At 38.5% G+C, this 16,201-nt stretch overlaps 2 protein-coding genes and 1 pseudogene across 6 annotated transcripts in view; 2 read left to right on the top strand and 1 right to left on the bottom strand.

The window, feature by feature from the left end:
- ZC3H11A (zinc finger CCCH-type containing 11A) overlaps positions 1-288 on the bottom strand; it is a 35,271-nt gene extending 34,983 nt beyond the window's left edge. For 2 of the 5 annotated variants that reach the window (XM_016139821.2, XM_036235320.1), the window contains exon 1: positions 125-288. The gene's annotated coding sequence lies outside the window, so the exon portion shown is untranslated. The remainder of the gene's footprint in view (positions 1-124) is intronic. The other 3 variants (XM_016139830.2, XM_036235321.1, XM_036235319.1) reach the window with 2 other exon arrangements.
- LOC107508914 lies at positions 267-8,874 on the top strand (annotated as a pseudogene).
- Positions 8,875-15,820: 6,946 nt separating this feature from the next.
- Positions 15,821-16,201, top strand: LOC107508946 (translationally-controlled tumor protein-like). Its single transcript, XM_036235287.1, has one exon. The coding sequence runs from the start codon at positions 15,893-15,895 to the stop codon at positions 16,199-16,201; it is 309 nt and encodes a 102-aa protein (XP_036091180.1). The 5' UTR covers positions 15,821-15,892.

The raw sequence follows: 16,201 nt of genomic DNA, 5'->3' as shown, positions 1-16,201 counted from the left end.
CGCTGGCTTCCCGGGGTAGGCCGCGACCCAGGGGCGAGGGGGGAGGCCGCGGCCACTCCCCTCGCCCTCTCCCCTACTTCCCCGGCCCCAAGCCACCTGGGAATCAAAAAACGGGTCTAGTTACCAGAGAACAGAAACTTTACCGAACCGACGACACTATCTCCGATTCCTGCTTGCTGCCACGTCTTTCTTCTTTCTTAGTCGCTGCCGTCCGCCGTCCTCCCAGCAGCACCACCAGCAGAAATCCAATACTGCCAGCGTCAAAGATGGCGCCCGGCTACAGGCTCAGCTCTAAGACCGGAGCGGTAAAAGTGCCAGCACGACGCAAGCGCAAGGATTCTGGGAGATGTAGTTTCCTCTATGAGGCGATGCGTAAGATGGCGGCCCCGGTCACAGGGTCACGTGAAAGGGGAGGTGCTAAACCACTGGGGCCCACCCTTTCCGAGGAACGCATTTTAGAAAGTTATGGGTTTCTTGAAAGCATCTTTGATTTTTTAAAGTTTTATTTAATTTTTATTATTTTGGTTTTTTTAAAAAAGTTTTTTCATCAAATAAAGTAATAAACGAGAAAGTCACGAGAGCTGTGTCTACCGAACAAGAGGCGTTCAGTTTATTCTTATCAGAAGGGTTTGCTTAATGAATAAATAATCCCAACCGTGTAGATATCAAATTTAGAAATAAACTACTTTTTGTATACAATATTTAAGGATTCGCGCATTTGTTTTTATTTGAAGAAGTGAAATTAGCTTCGAGGGAGTTACATTTCTTAAATTTTTGTATTGGAAAAAATTCGAGCTTGCTAAAAAGTTCATGAGGTTTGGGGCATGAGAAGGAAAAACATTAGCGGCGGCCTCCTGACTTAATTATTAACATTAACTTGTATTTTCCCATTTGCATGATTTACCTTTTTTCTCCACTTATAAAAATAATACATATATATTTTTTTTAAATGTAAATAATACAGATATATATAGAGTAGAAAGTTTAAGCCTTCATTAATCTCATTCTTGAGAAATACTCTCTCATTAATTAGCATATATTCTTTCTAACTTTTTTCGTGTGCAAATATACTTAAATATTACTGTGATAAATTAAGAGCCTAAACTCCCCCTGGCTTAGAGGGTCAACAGAACCTGCTTAGGTGGCAATGTTTTACTGAGCTTTAAAGGATACAGTTCTGTTACTAAGAAAGGGTACTCTTGATGGTAAAGCAGATGGGATTCCAGGCACCTTTTATTTCCTCTTGGGCTTTGTGAAGAAGTCCAGCTAGCCCAAGACTCTGTCCTGAGTTTCCTTACACCTGGGCTTTTATCTTCTTTCAAAGTGAGGAGTCACAACATTAGAATACTAGATCCAGTCCCCGCATTATGTGACAACTCTGTGATTGCTATATCAACTAGACCTGACAAGCAGATTCCTGGTAACTAATCTCTGTCTGCTACAACACCTTAAGTTTTTTAATTTAACACAGGGCTTTCCAAACAGCTGATAGGCTTTCCAGTTTAGGGCTTTCCAAGCTGCAGTCCTGGTCTGACTGGTATGCTATGTATAGTCATATTTCATCAAATCTAAGGTATCATTATAAGATGCATCTTTATTTCACAGACTTCTGAAAGAAAAAAACCCCTGACCAATAAAACTCTTAGTGGCTATTGATCAGAGATGGTAAATTTGGAAAGAATACACATCTTAAAATTAATGAAATACACTATTTTGTTTTGCAATTTGCTTTTTTTCATTTTCCAGTGTATTTCGAATATCTTTTAATGGTCATCAGTGCTTAGAGACTTGCCATATTATTTTTAACCCATATCACAATAAAGCTGTTTTACAATAAGTTTCACCAGTTCCTCTTTGATGGAAATAATCATGTTTCAGTTTTCATTAGTCTCTCCTAAGGGGGAAAAATAAAACTAATAGGGTAATAGGGACATTGAAGAGGGCAGAAGTTAAAAGCCTGAGGCTATTAAAAGGAGGGAGAACTAGTCAGGATATCTTCCAAAGGCCAGGGATCCCCCACAATGTACTCAAACAGAATTCTCAGGGGTGGTTGCAGGCTTCCATGGTATAAGGCCAGAAAGTATTTAGAGCAAGGGCACGATGCCAGATTCCTCCTACTCAAACCCTACCTTGAATCTAAATGAATTTCAAACAAGCTCTAGACCTTTTCGGTAAAAAAATTGACAACATTTTATGATAGCTAATGTGAGAGCGAAGGTTTAATAGAGTCCACTAGAAAAAGAATACAAAATTATTGAGACAAAATTGCTTCAAAAATGAATATTCATTTATAAGAAAAATTACAACAAATTACATATTAAAAAAAACTTCATATCATATAAATTCAAAAAGTCACATTTTTACTAATAAATCTATAAGCCTCCATAATACATTTTTACATATTTAGCTGCATACTCTTTGCCTCTTCATATGACAACAATTTTGTAATATTTTCTATAAGCAATAAATTACTCCTGATATATTTAATAAAAATAATTTTATCAATGCTAGTTTAGAAAATTTTCAACTCCACAACTTATTGATAATGTCATGAAAATTCTATCAAATTTCTTATATATATAAGCACTAGGACTTTGTTGAATTATTATTGAATTATTGAATATATTCCTGACTAGGCAAGAACTGCCATTTTTACTAGATGTCTAGTTATCTATTGCTACACAATAAATTATCCCAAAATTTAGTGACTTTAAACAATAAACATTTTTTATCTCACAGATTTTGTGGGTCAGGAATTTGGGAGCAGGGTAGCTGGGTGGTTCTGGCTCAGGGTCTCTTATGAGGTCGTAATCAAGTTGTTGGCCGGGTTCACAAGTCATCCAAAGGCTTGACTGGGGCTAGAGAACTAGTTTCCAAGCTTACTCATTATAGCTGTTAACAAGAGACTTCAATTTTTCCCCAGGTTGGCCTCTGCATGGGGCTGCTCAGGATATGGGCAACTGGGGTGGGGGGGGGGGAGGAAGGAGAGAGAGAGAGAGAGAGAGAGAGAGAGAGAGAGAGAGAGAGAGAGAGACCAGTCCAGAAGCTGTAAATGCAACGGTTTTTTATGATCTAGCCTTAGAAGTGACATATACTATCACTTCATCCAAATTCTACTATCACACAGAGTACCCCTGACATAATGTGGGAAGGGACTGAATAAAGGCATGAATAACAGGAGGCAGAGATCATTGAGGTCTGTCTTGGCTGCTTGTTTATGATAACTGAATCCTCCACTTAAAATTTTACATGTATGATGATTGGAAGAACTTTTCACAGACCAGCTTCTGGCTTCAAACATTTCTAATCTTGTTTCTCTTCCATGTATATCAAGATATGCCACTTATATCAAGATATGACCTCTGGCCCTACAACTTTGGGTCATAATGCCAGAGGAATCTATCCAGTAGGAAATAGGTGTATTCTTGAAAGCCATTTCTAATTCCGCATATCTAGCAATAATTTAATGAAAGTGACAGTAAACCACATAAATATAACCCAAAATAATTGCATCCCATCTCAACTTCTTCTTAGCCAGATCCCAAAAATGCCCAACAAGGGAAAGGTATTAGAGAGAGTCTGAGTCAAAAACAAAAACAAAAACAAAAAAACCCCAAACCCAAAATATGGCTCTTAGACATTTGCTATTAAAATATCTTACTTTTGCAAATTTTGTAATGACCACATGAACATGCTACTAAGGCTCTGCTCAGAGCCTTGAAGACTTGTGCAAGGGACCCTGAAAGTTAAGCTTCATTAGCTTCATAGGAAATGCATCTCTCTTCATGTAGTGGTAGGGTGTGTTGACTATGGAGTAATATGATCTGGATTCACTACATTCCAGCCACACTGGCCTCCTATCTATTCCTCAAGCACACTGAGACCCCTTTCTGCTTTGGGGCTTTGTGTGTCCTTCTGGAATGCTCTTCCTGGACAGCTCTTTTTCATCCTTCAGGCCTTAGCTCACAGTTCACCCACTCAGAGAGGCCTTTTCTCACTACTCGATCTAAAGTGGCTTCCCTAGTTACCCCATCTCATGATCTCTCATTTCCTTTGTAGCACTATAGTACTTGTTGCAATTTGTAATTACTTTGTTTGTCTGTTAGTTATTTGTCTCCCAACTAGATTGTATGCTCATTATGGGCACAGTGATTATCTGTCTTATTCACAGTTTTGTCCCCAGAGCCTAGGAAAGTATCTAGTACAAAGTACGCACTATGTAAGTATTTGCTGAATGAATGAAAGTTTAAATAACTTTCATACCCCTGTTCTATATCACACTTGTTGTGAAGACTTCAGCCATGTGGGAGAAAGAAGGGAGTTCTGGGCATCTGTAATTGAAGGTTTTATTTTGAGTGTTAAGGTGGGACTTTAGTCAGTTTGGGTTGCTTTAACAGAATACCAATAGACTGGTTGGCTGACTTATAAACAATAAACATTTGTTCCTCACAGTTCTGGAGGCTGGGAAGTCCAAAATCAAGGCACTGGAAGATTCAGTGTCTGGTAAGGGCCTTCTTGGTCTGTCCTCAGGTGGTAGAAGGGGTGAGGGAGTTGTTTCTGAAGGGCGCTAATCCCATCAAGAGGACATCACCCTCATAGCCCAATCACTTCCCAAAGGCCAAATATCATCAAAGTGGGGTTTAGGTTTTACCATGTGAGTTTTAAGGAAACAGAGATGTTCAGTCCACAGCAGGACATATGATGACAATATGGTATAGATATAGAAATCCTCTTTATCAGACTTTGCATTTTTGGTCTTCCCTGATAGAGCAGGCATATAAGGATGTTAGAAAGGCTGTTGAGAATATGGACTCTGCCAAAGGCAGAGGTTTATTGGAGAACCATGAGCTTAAAGTAGAGCCTTTTCCCAAAATTAAGAGATTCAAGCATCTTTAATGATAAGGACGGTAAAATAAAATCAAATAAAGTAATCCCAGACCACTACACATGTTGACTATCAACTTTCATTTTAGACCAAGCAGATTTTTCAACTATGACGTAGCCCAGGGTCATCCAGGGCCCCAAATTGGCACCCAGACAAGTCTTTTTCCATGAATTGAGATAACATGAAAATGCCTGCCTTAGTGCTTGGGGAAGTGTGATATGAAGAGTGCATAAGGGCGCTTCAGACTGCTCAGCCACACCCCAAGGCTGCCGGAGGGATCTATCATGAGCTGTCTATCTAAACACTCAGACCCACTGACGTGTTGCCAAAGTATCATATGGGAGAGTGAGTATTAGATGACTTATCCAGTGTTGGTAGGGTCTGCTGATTGAATATGATTGACTGACTGATACATGGAGAGTCCTCTCTCCCTTCATCATCTGCCTTTCTTTTTTGCATCTGAGCAGTTAAAGAATCCAGACCTGAACATAGGCTAAGAGAAACTGTGCAAAGGCATAAAACAGGCTCTCTTCCTTACACAGGCTTCTGGGAGTCAATTAAAGATAGATTGATTAATTAATTAATTAATTAATTAATTGTTTTCAGAACCGTTTGGTATTCCCAGGCACACAAACAATGCAACCTAATGGGTCTTAAGATACAGAAAACAGGGGAAACAGAATTTTTAAATTCTCTAATTAATTAAGAGGCTAATTCCACTAATAATAGCATTAAAAAAAAATCAACACTGGGCCAAACCCCGGTGGCATAACCAGCTGAATGTATTTCTGGTGACCTTTGCCTAACGGAGTGGCCAGAACTAACTGAAGATGAACTACAGTTTGTCAGATTCATAGAGCTCAGCCTTTCTATGTGACATCCCAACCATCACATTTCAAATAATCTTATCTAACTTGCTTTAATCCTAGGAAAAATTATATCTGACAGAAGATAAAAGAGATTCCAAAATGGGCTCTACATCAGGCTGAATAAACTAAAACATTCTTCTTTTTAATCAAATAATTTAAACATAAAGAATAATAAAAATGAGGCTTCTGGTTCTGTCCAAAATGGAATAAGTCCTCTACAGGCTCTGTTTCCTATGGATTACAAGTAAAAACTCTGGACACAACATAAAAAACAACAACCTGAAGATCCTGAAAGTAAACAAAAGAAGATCAATTGTAGATCTTCCTCAATTGTAGAGGTGAGTTTTCCCCCTCCTTTTCTCTCATAGTTTTGACCTGAGTGTGTGTATCAGTTGTAAAATTGTATAGTGGGGGAACAGAGGCTAAACTTATGATAGAGACTCCATCTTTCTGGGAAGAAGAATCAGGAAGAGAGGACTGAAATGTGCGTGTGTGTGGGGGGGGGGGTGTGTGCGTGTGTGTGTGTGTGTGTGTGTGTGTGTGTGTGTGTGTGTAATCCTCATTTTTTTCCTCTTTCAGCTTTGGTTTGAGGGTGGGCCCTAGTTGTGGAGTTGCACATTAATGGCAGTGTAGGCAACTAAAATTCTAACTGAAATTCCATCTTTCCAGCCAGAGGAACCAAAAAGGGGACCACGGGAGCCTGAGAGTGTGGGAGGACTCATGAGGAGAAGAGAATTGAAGAAGAGGGTCAGCTAATTCTGTGTGTGAGCCCATACACATCATGGGCTCACACTTGAGCTGTGAATGCATGGGACAAGCCCAAATGCAGCACAGCAAAGACTTCAAGAACAGGACTGCAAGAGAAGCTACTGCCCACAGAAGGCGAAGCAGAACTAGCAGTCTGAACCTTACTGGGGTTATTGCCTGACAAAACAAAACAAAACACAACACAACAAAACACAACATTCTTCAGAGGACTTTAATTGGACCCAGATCTTATACAAAATAATATTGAAAATTTCCAGGATGCAATCTAATATTACTTGGCATAAAAAAAAAAGGAAAAATATCAAATCATTATTGTACACACCTGAAACTAACATAATATGTATGCCAACTATCTCTAAATAAAAGGAAAATTAACAACACACATGGACAAGAAAGTGCAACCAATTCTTGAGGGACAATTAACAATGCCGACTTCAAGATGACCCTAGTGTTGGAATTATCAGACTTGAAAGCGGCTGTGGTAACTATGCTTCATGAGCTAATGGTAAACATACTTGAAATAAATGAAAAGATAGAAATTCTTGGCAGAGAAATAGAAACTATAAAAAGAACCAAAAAATAAAATATATGAAATTAAAAATTAGACGCGTTCTGCCCCTTCCCAGCCTTGGGAAGGTGGGGATGCACGGACTGCTTGCATCCCAGAGTCCGGGAGCCGGATCCCGCAGTGGAGCCAGAGGTCCAGTGTTCCGGAGGTGCGTGCTCTAGGGGTCTCATTCATCCCGCGCACCCACGAGGAGGCATGGTCGGTGCTCAGTGTGGTGGCCGGGGACGCCGGGGACGCCGACGGGGGCCCATGGGTTGCTCCGCGCCTCTGCCGCCTGGTCAGCCGGAGGAGCCAGCGTCAGCGCAGAGGGCTGCAGCCAGGCCCTGCGGGGTTGCAGGGGGAGTAGGGGGAGAGGAGGGTTCACGGGGACCCCCCTAACGGCTCCAAGTAGCTCTTGGCCGCTGGAGAAGAGGAGAAGGCACCTGCGGAACCCATGGCTCAAGTGCTGGACGCCAGTGGATGCACAAGCGAGGACGAAATACTGAGATCTACGGATCACAGTTCCCAGCATGAGGAAAATGAGCAAGGAGTGGTTGTCAGTCCAGAAGGAAAAACCACTACAGCGGAAGAATGAAGATGAAAATAAAATAGCAGATAAACCTGAGTGGGAGACAGAAAGGACCATTGAATCTAGAAATGAGAGACATCTAAATGGGATCTACACATCTTTCTTGAAGACTTATTTCAGTTGCTTTCATTACAGCCTGAAAATTCACTAGAGAGAACATCCCAGGAAGTATCAACGATGGCATGAATTCTTCAGCACATGATAACGTAAATTTTAGCCAGGCTATAAGTCATGAGGTGAATTTCCATGAGCCATGTTGCTGTGTCCTGACAATACACTTAGAAGAGACCAGTAGCAAGGACTTCACAACCACAGGAACCATTTCTACCGTTTAATTCTGGTATCACCAATCCTGAATGGACCCTTCCTGAAACAAATCTGACAGGCTTTCTTCTAGTTGTTGACCATCAGATGAAGACTCTAACAAGCCAAAACCTTCTGTATGGCCTTGATATAAACATATTTGATAAGATAAATTTAATGTCTTTGGCTACTGAAGAAGCTTTTGATCCAATGGAACTTTCTCACCTTTTTTGAAGGACCAGATTCTGATTCTAGGCTTTCCTTAAATTCAAGCCAGAATAGCACCTCTGTCACTAAGTCTAATTCCTCTATGTGCGAAGAAGGTGCTATAGGTTCTGGTACTGACCTTGAATCTCTTTCCCACCATGCCTGAGAAGGGGCTATCGGAGGGTACTACCCAGAGCTCAGTAAGCTTTGTCATGTGGATCACAGGAGTGACGCTGGTTTTCCTGAGAATCTTGCATTTCAACACATGCTCCCTAACCACACTTACCACTTACAGCCAAGTACACTAAAATCCATTTCTGAATCTTTTTCATGGCCTAGGAAGTCACAGAAAATAAAGAATAGGTACCTCAATGACACAGACAGAAACTTAAGGTGGGATGAACACTGTGCTAAAGCTCTGCACATCCCTATTTCTGTAGGTGAAATTGTCCCCATACCTGTTGCTTCTTTCAATGGTATGCAAAACAAGTACTACCTCACAGACTTCCAAGTGTCACTAGTCAGTGCAATTAGACGAAGAGGGAAATATAAAGTTGTCGCTTAGAACTGTCACAAGCACAAACTGAACATAATCTTAAACTTAGAAGATGATGTATGTAACTTACAAGCACAGAAGGAAACCCTCAAGGGAGAGTGAGCCCAGGGTAACAAAGCTATGAACATAAGGAAACTGCTTCAACGTTAGCTCAAACATTATATAAGTATCTTTAAGTATTGCTACTTGAAACACTCAGTTAAGGATACACACACACACACATATATGTGTATATATATATTTTAAATTTATTTATTTTAATTAGTTTCAAGTATTCAAGTATACAGTTTATTGGTTAGACATCTATATAGTTTGTAAAATGATTCCTTGATTTCTCCCTCCCTCTCCTGACCTTCCACCTAGCCAATGTATTCATGCTAATTGCATTCCCTATGCCATGCTCCCCATCCCTATGACCATCTATCAGTTACTAATTTGTACTTCTTTAACCCTTCACCCCATTCTCTCAGCCTCCCAAATGCTCCTCCTCTCTGACCATCACCAAATTGTCCACTATATTTTTGAGTCTGTTTTTTATTAGTTTGTTCTTTTTATTCCTTAGATTACTCATATAAGTGAAATCATATCATGTTTATCTTTCTCTAACTTAAATACAAAGCAATATCTTTTTCCATCCCCTTCCTTTTAGACTGTGTGTGTTTGAAGTGAGTCTCTTATAGATAACATGTAGAGGTCTTGTTTCCTTTCCATTCACCCACTCTTTTAGTTGGAGCACTTAATTCTTTTCCATTTAAGGTACTTATTGATAGGAAGGTAGTTGTTACCATTCCTGTTTTTGATACATGTTTTTTCTTCTAAAAGAAGTCCCTCCAACATTTCCTGTAATACTGGCTTGGCGGTGATAAATTCCTTTAGCTTACTTTTCTCTGGGAAGTTCTTTTTTCTGTCCTTCAACTCTAAATGATAGCTTTGCTGGGTAAATTATTCTTGGTTGCAGATCCTGGGTCTTCATCCTATCAGATATATTTTTTGCCAAGCCCTTCTGTCTTGCCTAGTTTCTTTTGAGAAATTATTTGCCAGTCTTATGAGTTTTCCCTTATAAGTAACTGTTTTTCTCTTGCTGTTTTTAATATTCTTCCTTTGTATTTAACCTTTGGCATTTTAATTATGATGTGTCTTGGTGTGAGCCTCTTTGGATCTCTGATTTTTGGAATTCTTTAAACTTCCTGGGGTTTTATGTCCATTTCCTTCACCAGGTTAGGGAAATTTTCTATCATTATTTCTTCAAATAGCTGTTCAACATCTTGATTTTCTTCAGTTATGCCTATCAGGCAGCTATTTGGACCCTTAATCGTGTCCCATATGCTCTTTAAATTATTTTTGTAGTCTTGGCATCTTATCTCTTGCCATTCTGATTGAGTGTCCTTGGCTTTCCTGTCCTCTAGACAGGACATTTGGACCTTTAATCATGTCCCATATGCTCTTTATTCACTCTGTTTATTCCTTTGTTTATTCCATTTAATATACTTTCATCTCAGATGTGTTATTTGGGACTGGTTCCCTTTTATAATTTTCATTTTTATTTTTATGTTTTTTATCTGTTTGTTGAAGTCCTCACTGAATTTAACCAAAAGTTCATTGAGCATCTTTATAACCAGTGTTTTAAACTCTGGATATGTTAGATTACTTGACTCCATTCTATCTGGATCTCTGTTCTGTTCTCTCATATGGTTTCTGCTTCTATGTCTTCCCATTTTTCTGTATCTGTTTCTATGTGCTAATCAAAGGTTTTAAGTCTCTTGGTCTTATTAGTGTGGATTTGTGAAGTAGGCACCGTCCAGAGAGGGGTTCAATTGCAGGCCAAATTTAGCCCAAGCCTCTGCCCCTCTGGGGCCATCTGTGAAGATTCAGCAAGCAATCCACAGATGCTGTGCTTATAGTTGTCTCAAAAGGCCCACCAGAAACCGAGGCCAGCTGCCTCCAGTGTGAGTCTAGGCGCTGCTCAGCAAGGAGCACCTGACTCGCTGAGGACACACCTGGATGTGGCTTGGGGGGGGTTGTGAGTTGGGGGAAGTGAGGTTTCAGGGAATCCTTTAGGCGGAGCGACCTCTGTTACCCAGTGTGATGTAAGGGCTATGGCAGTGCTGTGCCCAGAGGATGGGTAAAGGGGAGGACACAGCAGGGAACAATGGATACCACCAGCACTTCTGTACCATCTAGCTTCAGCCCTCACTCTGACAATGTCTCCCTATAAGTCACTGGTGCCTCAGGCACACAGCCAAATCAGCACTTGTGCTCAGAACGAGCAGGTCTATCACCACAAAAATCTGCTGGCAGAAGCGGCCCCTTTAAGAGGTGTCTGCCGCTGCTACAGCCTCCGTCCCACTCAGCAGCTGGAGATCCAGCAGGCAGGAGTCCTCGCCCAACCCTACCTTCTGCCAACGCAGGGTGATTTCTTAGATTTCTCCCCAGTTGTATGGTTTGTTCATCTAGATCCCAGGTGATTTTTCCTTGCTGCTGCTCCTTGTTTCTGTCACAACTTTGATTTGGTTGTCAGAGGGATGAACAGAGCCTCTATCATCTACGCCATTTTGGTTGCCTCTCCAGTTAAGGCTATATTTTGAAGCTTATATGGACAGACATTTTAGACTTCAAGATTAGACTTGTGGGAAATCTGGGCAAAACCACAACTTTTCATTAAGTCCTGCATTATATGAACAAGTCATAAAGAATTGCTTGATATGAAAACTTGGTTTAACTATCCACTTCGGTAGTCATTTTTTTTTTTTTTTGGTATGATGGTTACTTCAAAGATCAAACAATTGATGTAATTATTTGAAAATGTATTTCAGTGCAAAGCAGACTTCATATTCTCATTTAGTTTGTTAGCACTGAAGTATAGTGAGCTTTTTAAAAAGATATTTTAGTTTAATTTTTATGAATACTTAAGTTATAGCTCTGTGAAAATAAATTTTATAGTTGAACCTATAAAAAATAGCTTTTACAAAAATTCTAAGCTAATCTACCTTGGATATTTTTTCTCTAAAATACCCAAATTCAGGAATACAGGTGATGGTAGCAGCATAATGATAGACTCAAGCCAAATTGGCGTAAACACAGTATGCCAACCTGATGAGGAAACCCACTCCTTTGGATTCAACAGTATAGTTATGAAATAAACTAAGTGGCCGAGCTATAAACCAAGGTGTCAAAAAAAAAATGAAACTTTAAAATATTAGAGTGTATTAGGCTTAAATGGCTGAGGACAAAGACCTACAATCACAGAAGGTTTTAGAGAGAGAACAGAGCTACCTGTGTATAGGGAAATAATACTCCCTGGCTAAGTAAAGTCAGTCTGTAGGGATACCTTCACATCTATAATACTGATGTCTCACCAAAAACTTCACATGGCTTAACATGAAAACATTACAAGTCGTACAAGAAAAGCCAACAGTAATTTCAATAGAGAAGCATACACTGTATTACCAAAGGACTGGAAATACTGAAACCATATGAAACAGGAGAGTAAGAAACAAATGGATCTGAAAATGAACTAAAGACTATCCTAGAAATAATGGCATTGAAATGAAAATAAGTTATTAACATGAATACTTTCAGCCTAATGTTTAATTTCAAAAATAGGAGTGTTATTTCTACTCTAAGAATCATTTGCCAAACAATGTAGAAATCACAAGTCAAAGTATCATCTTGGGTTACAGAAATGCAGTGTTTTATAGAGTGGATTTTTATAATAAACTTTTTCTCCATTAAAAAAATTAATTTAATGGGCTAACATCAGAATAGAGATGAAAAATAGAATCAACGAGCCTGAAAATAGATTAGTAGAATGTATTCAATCTGAAGAACAGAGAGAGAACAATTGGAAAAAATGGACAGAATCCCAAGGATCTGTGGAACAACATCAAAAATTCTGGCATTTATGCCAATGGAGTTCTGCAGAATAGGAGAGACAGATTGGTGCATAAAAATGTTAGAAGAAACAATAGCTAAAAGCTTCCCAAATTTAATAAAAGATATACATTTACAGATTCAAGAAATTCTAGGAACCCCAAATAAAATAGACTCAAGGAAAACCATATGATAACACATCATAATTAAACTGCTGAAAACAAAAGAAAAAGAAAAATTCTTAAAAGCAGCTGGAGAAAAATGAAATATAAGGGACACATAGATGAACAATAATTTGAATGACAGCAAACTTCTTGTCAGAAATGAGGGAGGCCAGAGAACAGTGAAACAAAATCTGTCAACCCAGAATTCTATATTCAGCAAAATGTTCTTCAGGAATAAAGGCTAAATAAAGGCATTCTCAAATCAAAGAAAACTAAGAGAATTTGTCATTAGCAGATCTGTTCTAACAGAATTGCTAAAAGAAGTTCTTCAGGCTGAAGAAATATAATACGAGAGAGAAACTGGGAATTTTAGTAATAAAGAAATAGTAACAAAAACGGTAAGTATCTAGGCAAATATACAGATCTATTTTTCTTCTCTCATGTTTCTTTAAATGCAGATGACTAAATGAAAGCAAAAATTATATCATTGTTGGAGTTTTCAAACGTACACATGATATATATGACAGCTATAATATAAAGGAAGAAGGGTAAAAAGGCCTCTAAGGTTAATAGCTTCTACATATTACTCAAGGTAGTAAAATATTAACTCTGAGTAAACTGTGAAAAGTTAGTTATATATACTGTATTTCCTAGAGCAACCTCTATAATGATAATCGAAAGAGAGATAGCCAAAAAGTTAATGGATAAGATAAAACAGAATAAAAAAAAATATTTAAATAATAAAGCAAAGCAGGAAAAGTAGAGCAACAATAGCAACAACAACAAAAACAGAAAGCAGTAAACCCATATTTATATGGGCAAATAATTTTTGACAAAAAAGCAAAAAACATACAATGGAGAAAGGAAAGCCTCTTCAATAAGTAGTGCTGGGAAAACTGGAAAGCCACATGTAAAAGAATGAAACTAGACTATTGTCTATCACCACACACCAAAGGAACTCAAAATGGATCAAGGACCTGAATATAAGACCTGAAACAATAAAATGCATAGAAGAAAACATAGGACCTTGGACTTGAAAAGGATTTTATGAATTTAACCTCAAAGGCAAGGGAAGTAAAATCTAAAATAAATGAATGGGCCTACATCAAACTAAAAAGCTTCTGCTCAGCAAAAGAAAGTGTTGACAATGTAAAGAGACAACCATTCAAATGGGAAAATATATTTGCAAGCAATGCCTCCGATAAGGGCCTAATATCCAAAATATACAAAGAGCTCATACGACTCAATAGAAACACAAAAACAAATGATCCAATCAAAAAATAGGCAGAGGATCTAAACAGACATTTCTCCCCAGAGGACGTACAAATGGCCAACAATCATATGAAAAGATGCTCAACATTGCTAGCTATTAGAAAAATGCAAATCAAAACCACAATGAGATATCATCTCGCACCTGTTGGAATAGCTATAATCAACAGGAAAAGTAATAACAAATGCTGGAGAGAATGTGGAGAAAAAGGAACCTTCCTGCACTGCTGGTGGGACTGCAAATTAGTGCAGCCACTATGGAAAACAGTATGGAAGTTCCTCAAAAAACTGAGAATTGATCTACCATATGATCCAGCAATCCCTCTACTGGGTATTTACCCCAAAGACTTAAAAGATCGTATTCATAAAGATATTTGCATACCAGTGTTCACAGCAGCATTATTCATGGTGGCCAAGACATGAAAGAAACCAAAGTGTCCTACAATAGATGATTGGCTAAAGAAGCTGTGGTACATATATACAATGGAATATTACTCAGCCATAAGAAGAGATGAAATACTGCCATTGCGACAACATGGATGGACCTCAAGATAATCATGCTAAGCGAAATAAGCCAGAAAATCACATGATGTCACTTATAGGTGGAATATAAATCTAAAAGAAACAAAGGAACAGGACAAACAAACAGAGACTCATGGACATGGACTATAGACTAGTGGTTATTAGAGGATAGGGGGTGGGGAATGAGAGGGGAGGTAGATGCGGTAAAGGGGGTCAAATATAGGAGGGTAGGGGAGGGCGACGTGGGTAAAGGGGATCAAATATATGTTAGCTGAAACAAACTGGACTTTGAGTGGTAAACATACAATAGAATATACAAATGTTAAACTATAATGTACATCTGAAAATTATATAATTGTATTAACCAATATTACTCCAATAAAACAGAAAAGAAAAGCAGAAAACAGATAATAATATGGTGGTCATAAAACCAATCATATTAATGATTATAGATTATATTACATGTATATGGCCTAAATGTAGTAATTAAAAAGCAGGGATTGTCAGATTGGATTTTAATAGACCAGTCATGGTTGCATAATATTTTAATTGTATTAAATACTACTGAATTGTTCGCTTTAAAAGAGTTAATTTTATGTTATCTGAATTTCATGTCAACAAGTAATTTTTTAAAATACCACAACATAGGTTATATACAAGAAACTCACTTTAAATACAAAGACATAAATAGGTTAACAGTAAATGGATGGAAAAGGATATACCATGCAAACACTAATCAGAAAGAAAGCTGGCGAGAAAGAAAGGACAGTTCTTCTTTACAGGTAAATTACAGTTAATAAATGGAGGGGTAATGAAAGAAACAGAAAATCATTATTATGCCACCAATGTAATAATTGTTATAGGCAAGATTCACCAGTGGATGCTAAAATTAATAGGATAAAAATTGAAAAGAAGCTGGTTATTTGAATAGTCTCAAAGTATCTTCCCCCAGATATTTATTTATTACAAAAAAGAGAAATAGTCACTTTACAGTAGAGAAAACTTGCAGACACCAAGAGATCAAGTTAAACATCACAAGCAATAACACATATTGATATCACATACCTGCTAATATAATTCACGGAGAAAGGCAAATTATGCAGTTTTCTTGCCAAAAATGCATAACCTCAATCTAATCATGATAGAGAAAAAAAAACACACCAGAAAAAAACAAACTGAGGAATACTTTACAAAATGACTGCTAGTACTGTTTTTCCACGGAGCACCACTCTGGCTGCATTGTGCTAGCTCCCACCTCCAGGTTCCTGCCAAGTCAGCGCCACAGTCATCTCCTTGCAGCTGCCATCATGATCATCTAGCGGGACCTCATCAACTATGATGAGATGTTCTTGGACATCTTCAAGATCCAGGAGATCATGGAAAGACTCTGCCTGGAGGTGGAGGGGAAGACGGTTAGTAGGACAGAGGGTAACATTGATGACTCGTTCATTTGTGGAAATGCATTTGCTAAAGGCATTGAGGGCAAAGGTGCACAAAGGACAGTAACCACTGATGTCGATATTGTCATGAACTATCATTTGCAGGAAACAAGCTTCTCAAAAAAAGCCTATAAGAAATACATCAAAGATTACATGAAATCAGTCAAAGGGAAACTTGAAGAACACAGACCAGAAAGAGTAAAACTTTTATGA

The sequence above is a fragment of the Rousettus aegyptiacus genome, unplaced genomic scaffold, assembly GCF_014176215.1.
Source record: "Rousettus aegyptiacus isolate mRouAeg1 unplaced genomic scaffold, mRouAeg1.p scaffold_m13_p_17, whole genome shotgun sequence".
NCBI classification, from domain to species: domain Eukaryota; kingdom Metazoa; phylum Chordata; class Mammalia; order Chiroptera; family Pteropodidae; genus Rousettus; species Rousettus aegyptiacus.
Note: the sequence above shows the minus strand (reverse complement) of the source record. Positions and strands in the feature narration are given on the sequence as shown.

Bases quoted from the DNA above. Each gene is read 5' to 3' on its own strand.
- LOC107508946 (XM_036235287.1), top strand. From the start codon at position 15,893: ATGTTCTTGGACATCTTCAAGATCCAGGAGATCATGGAAAGACTCTGC.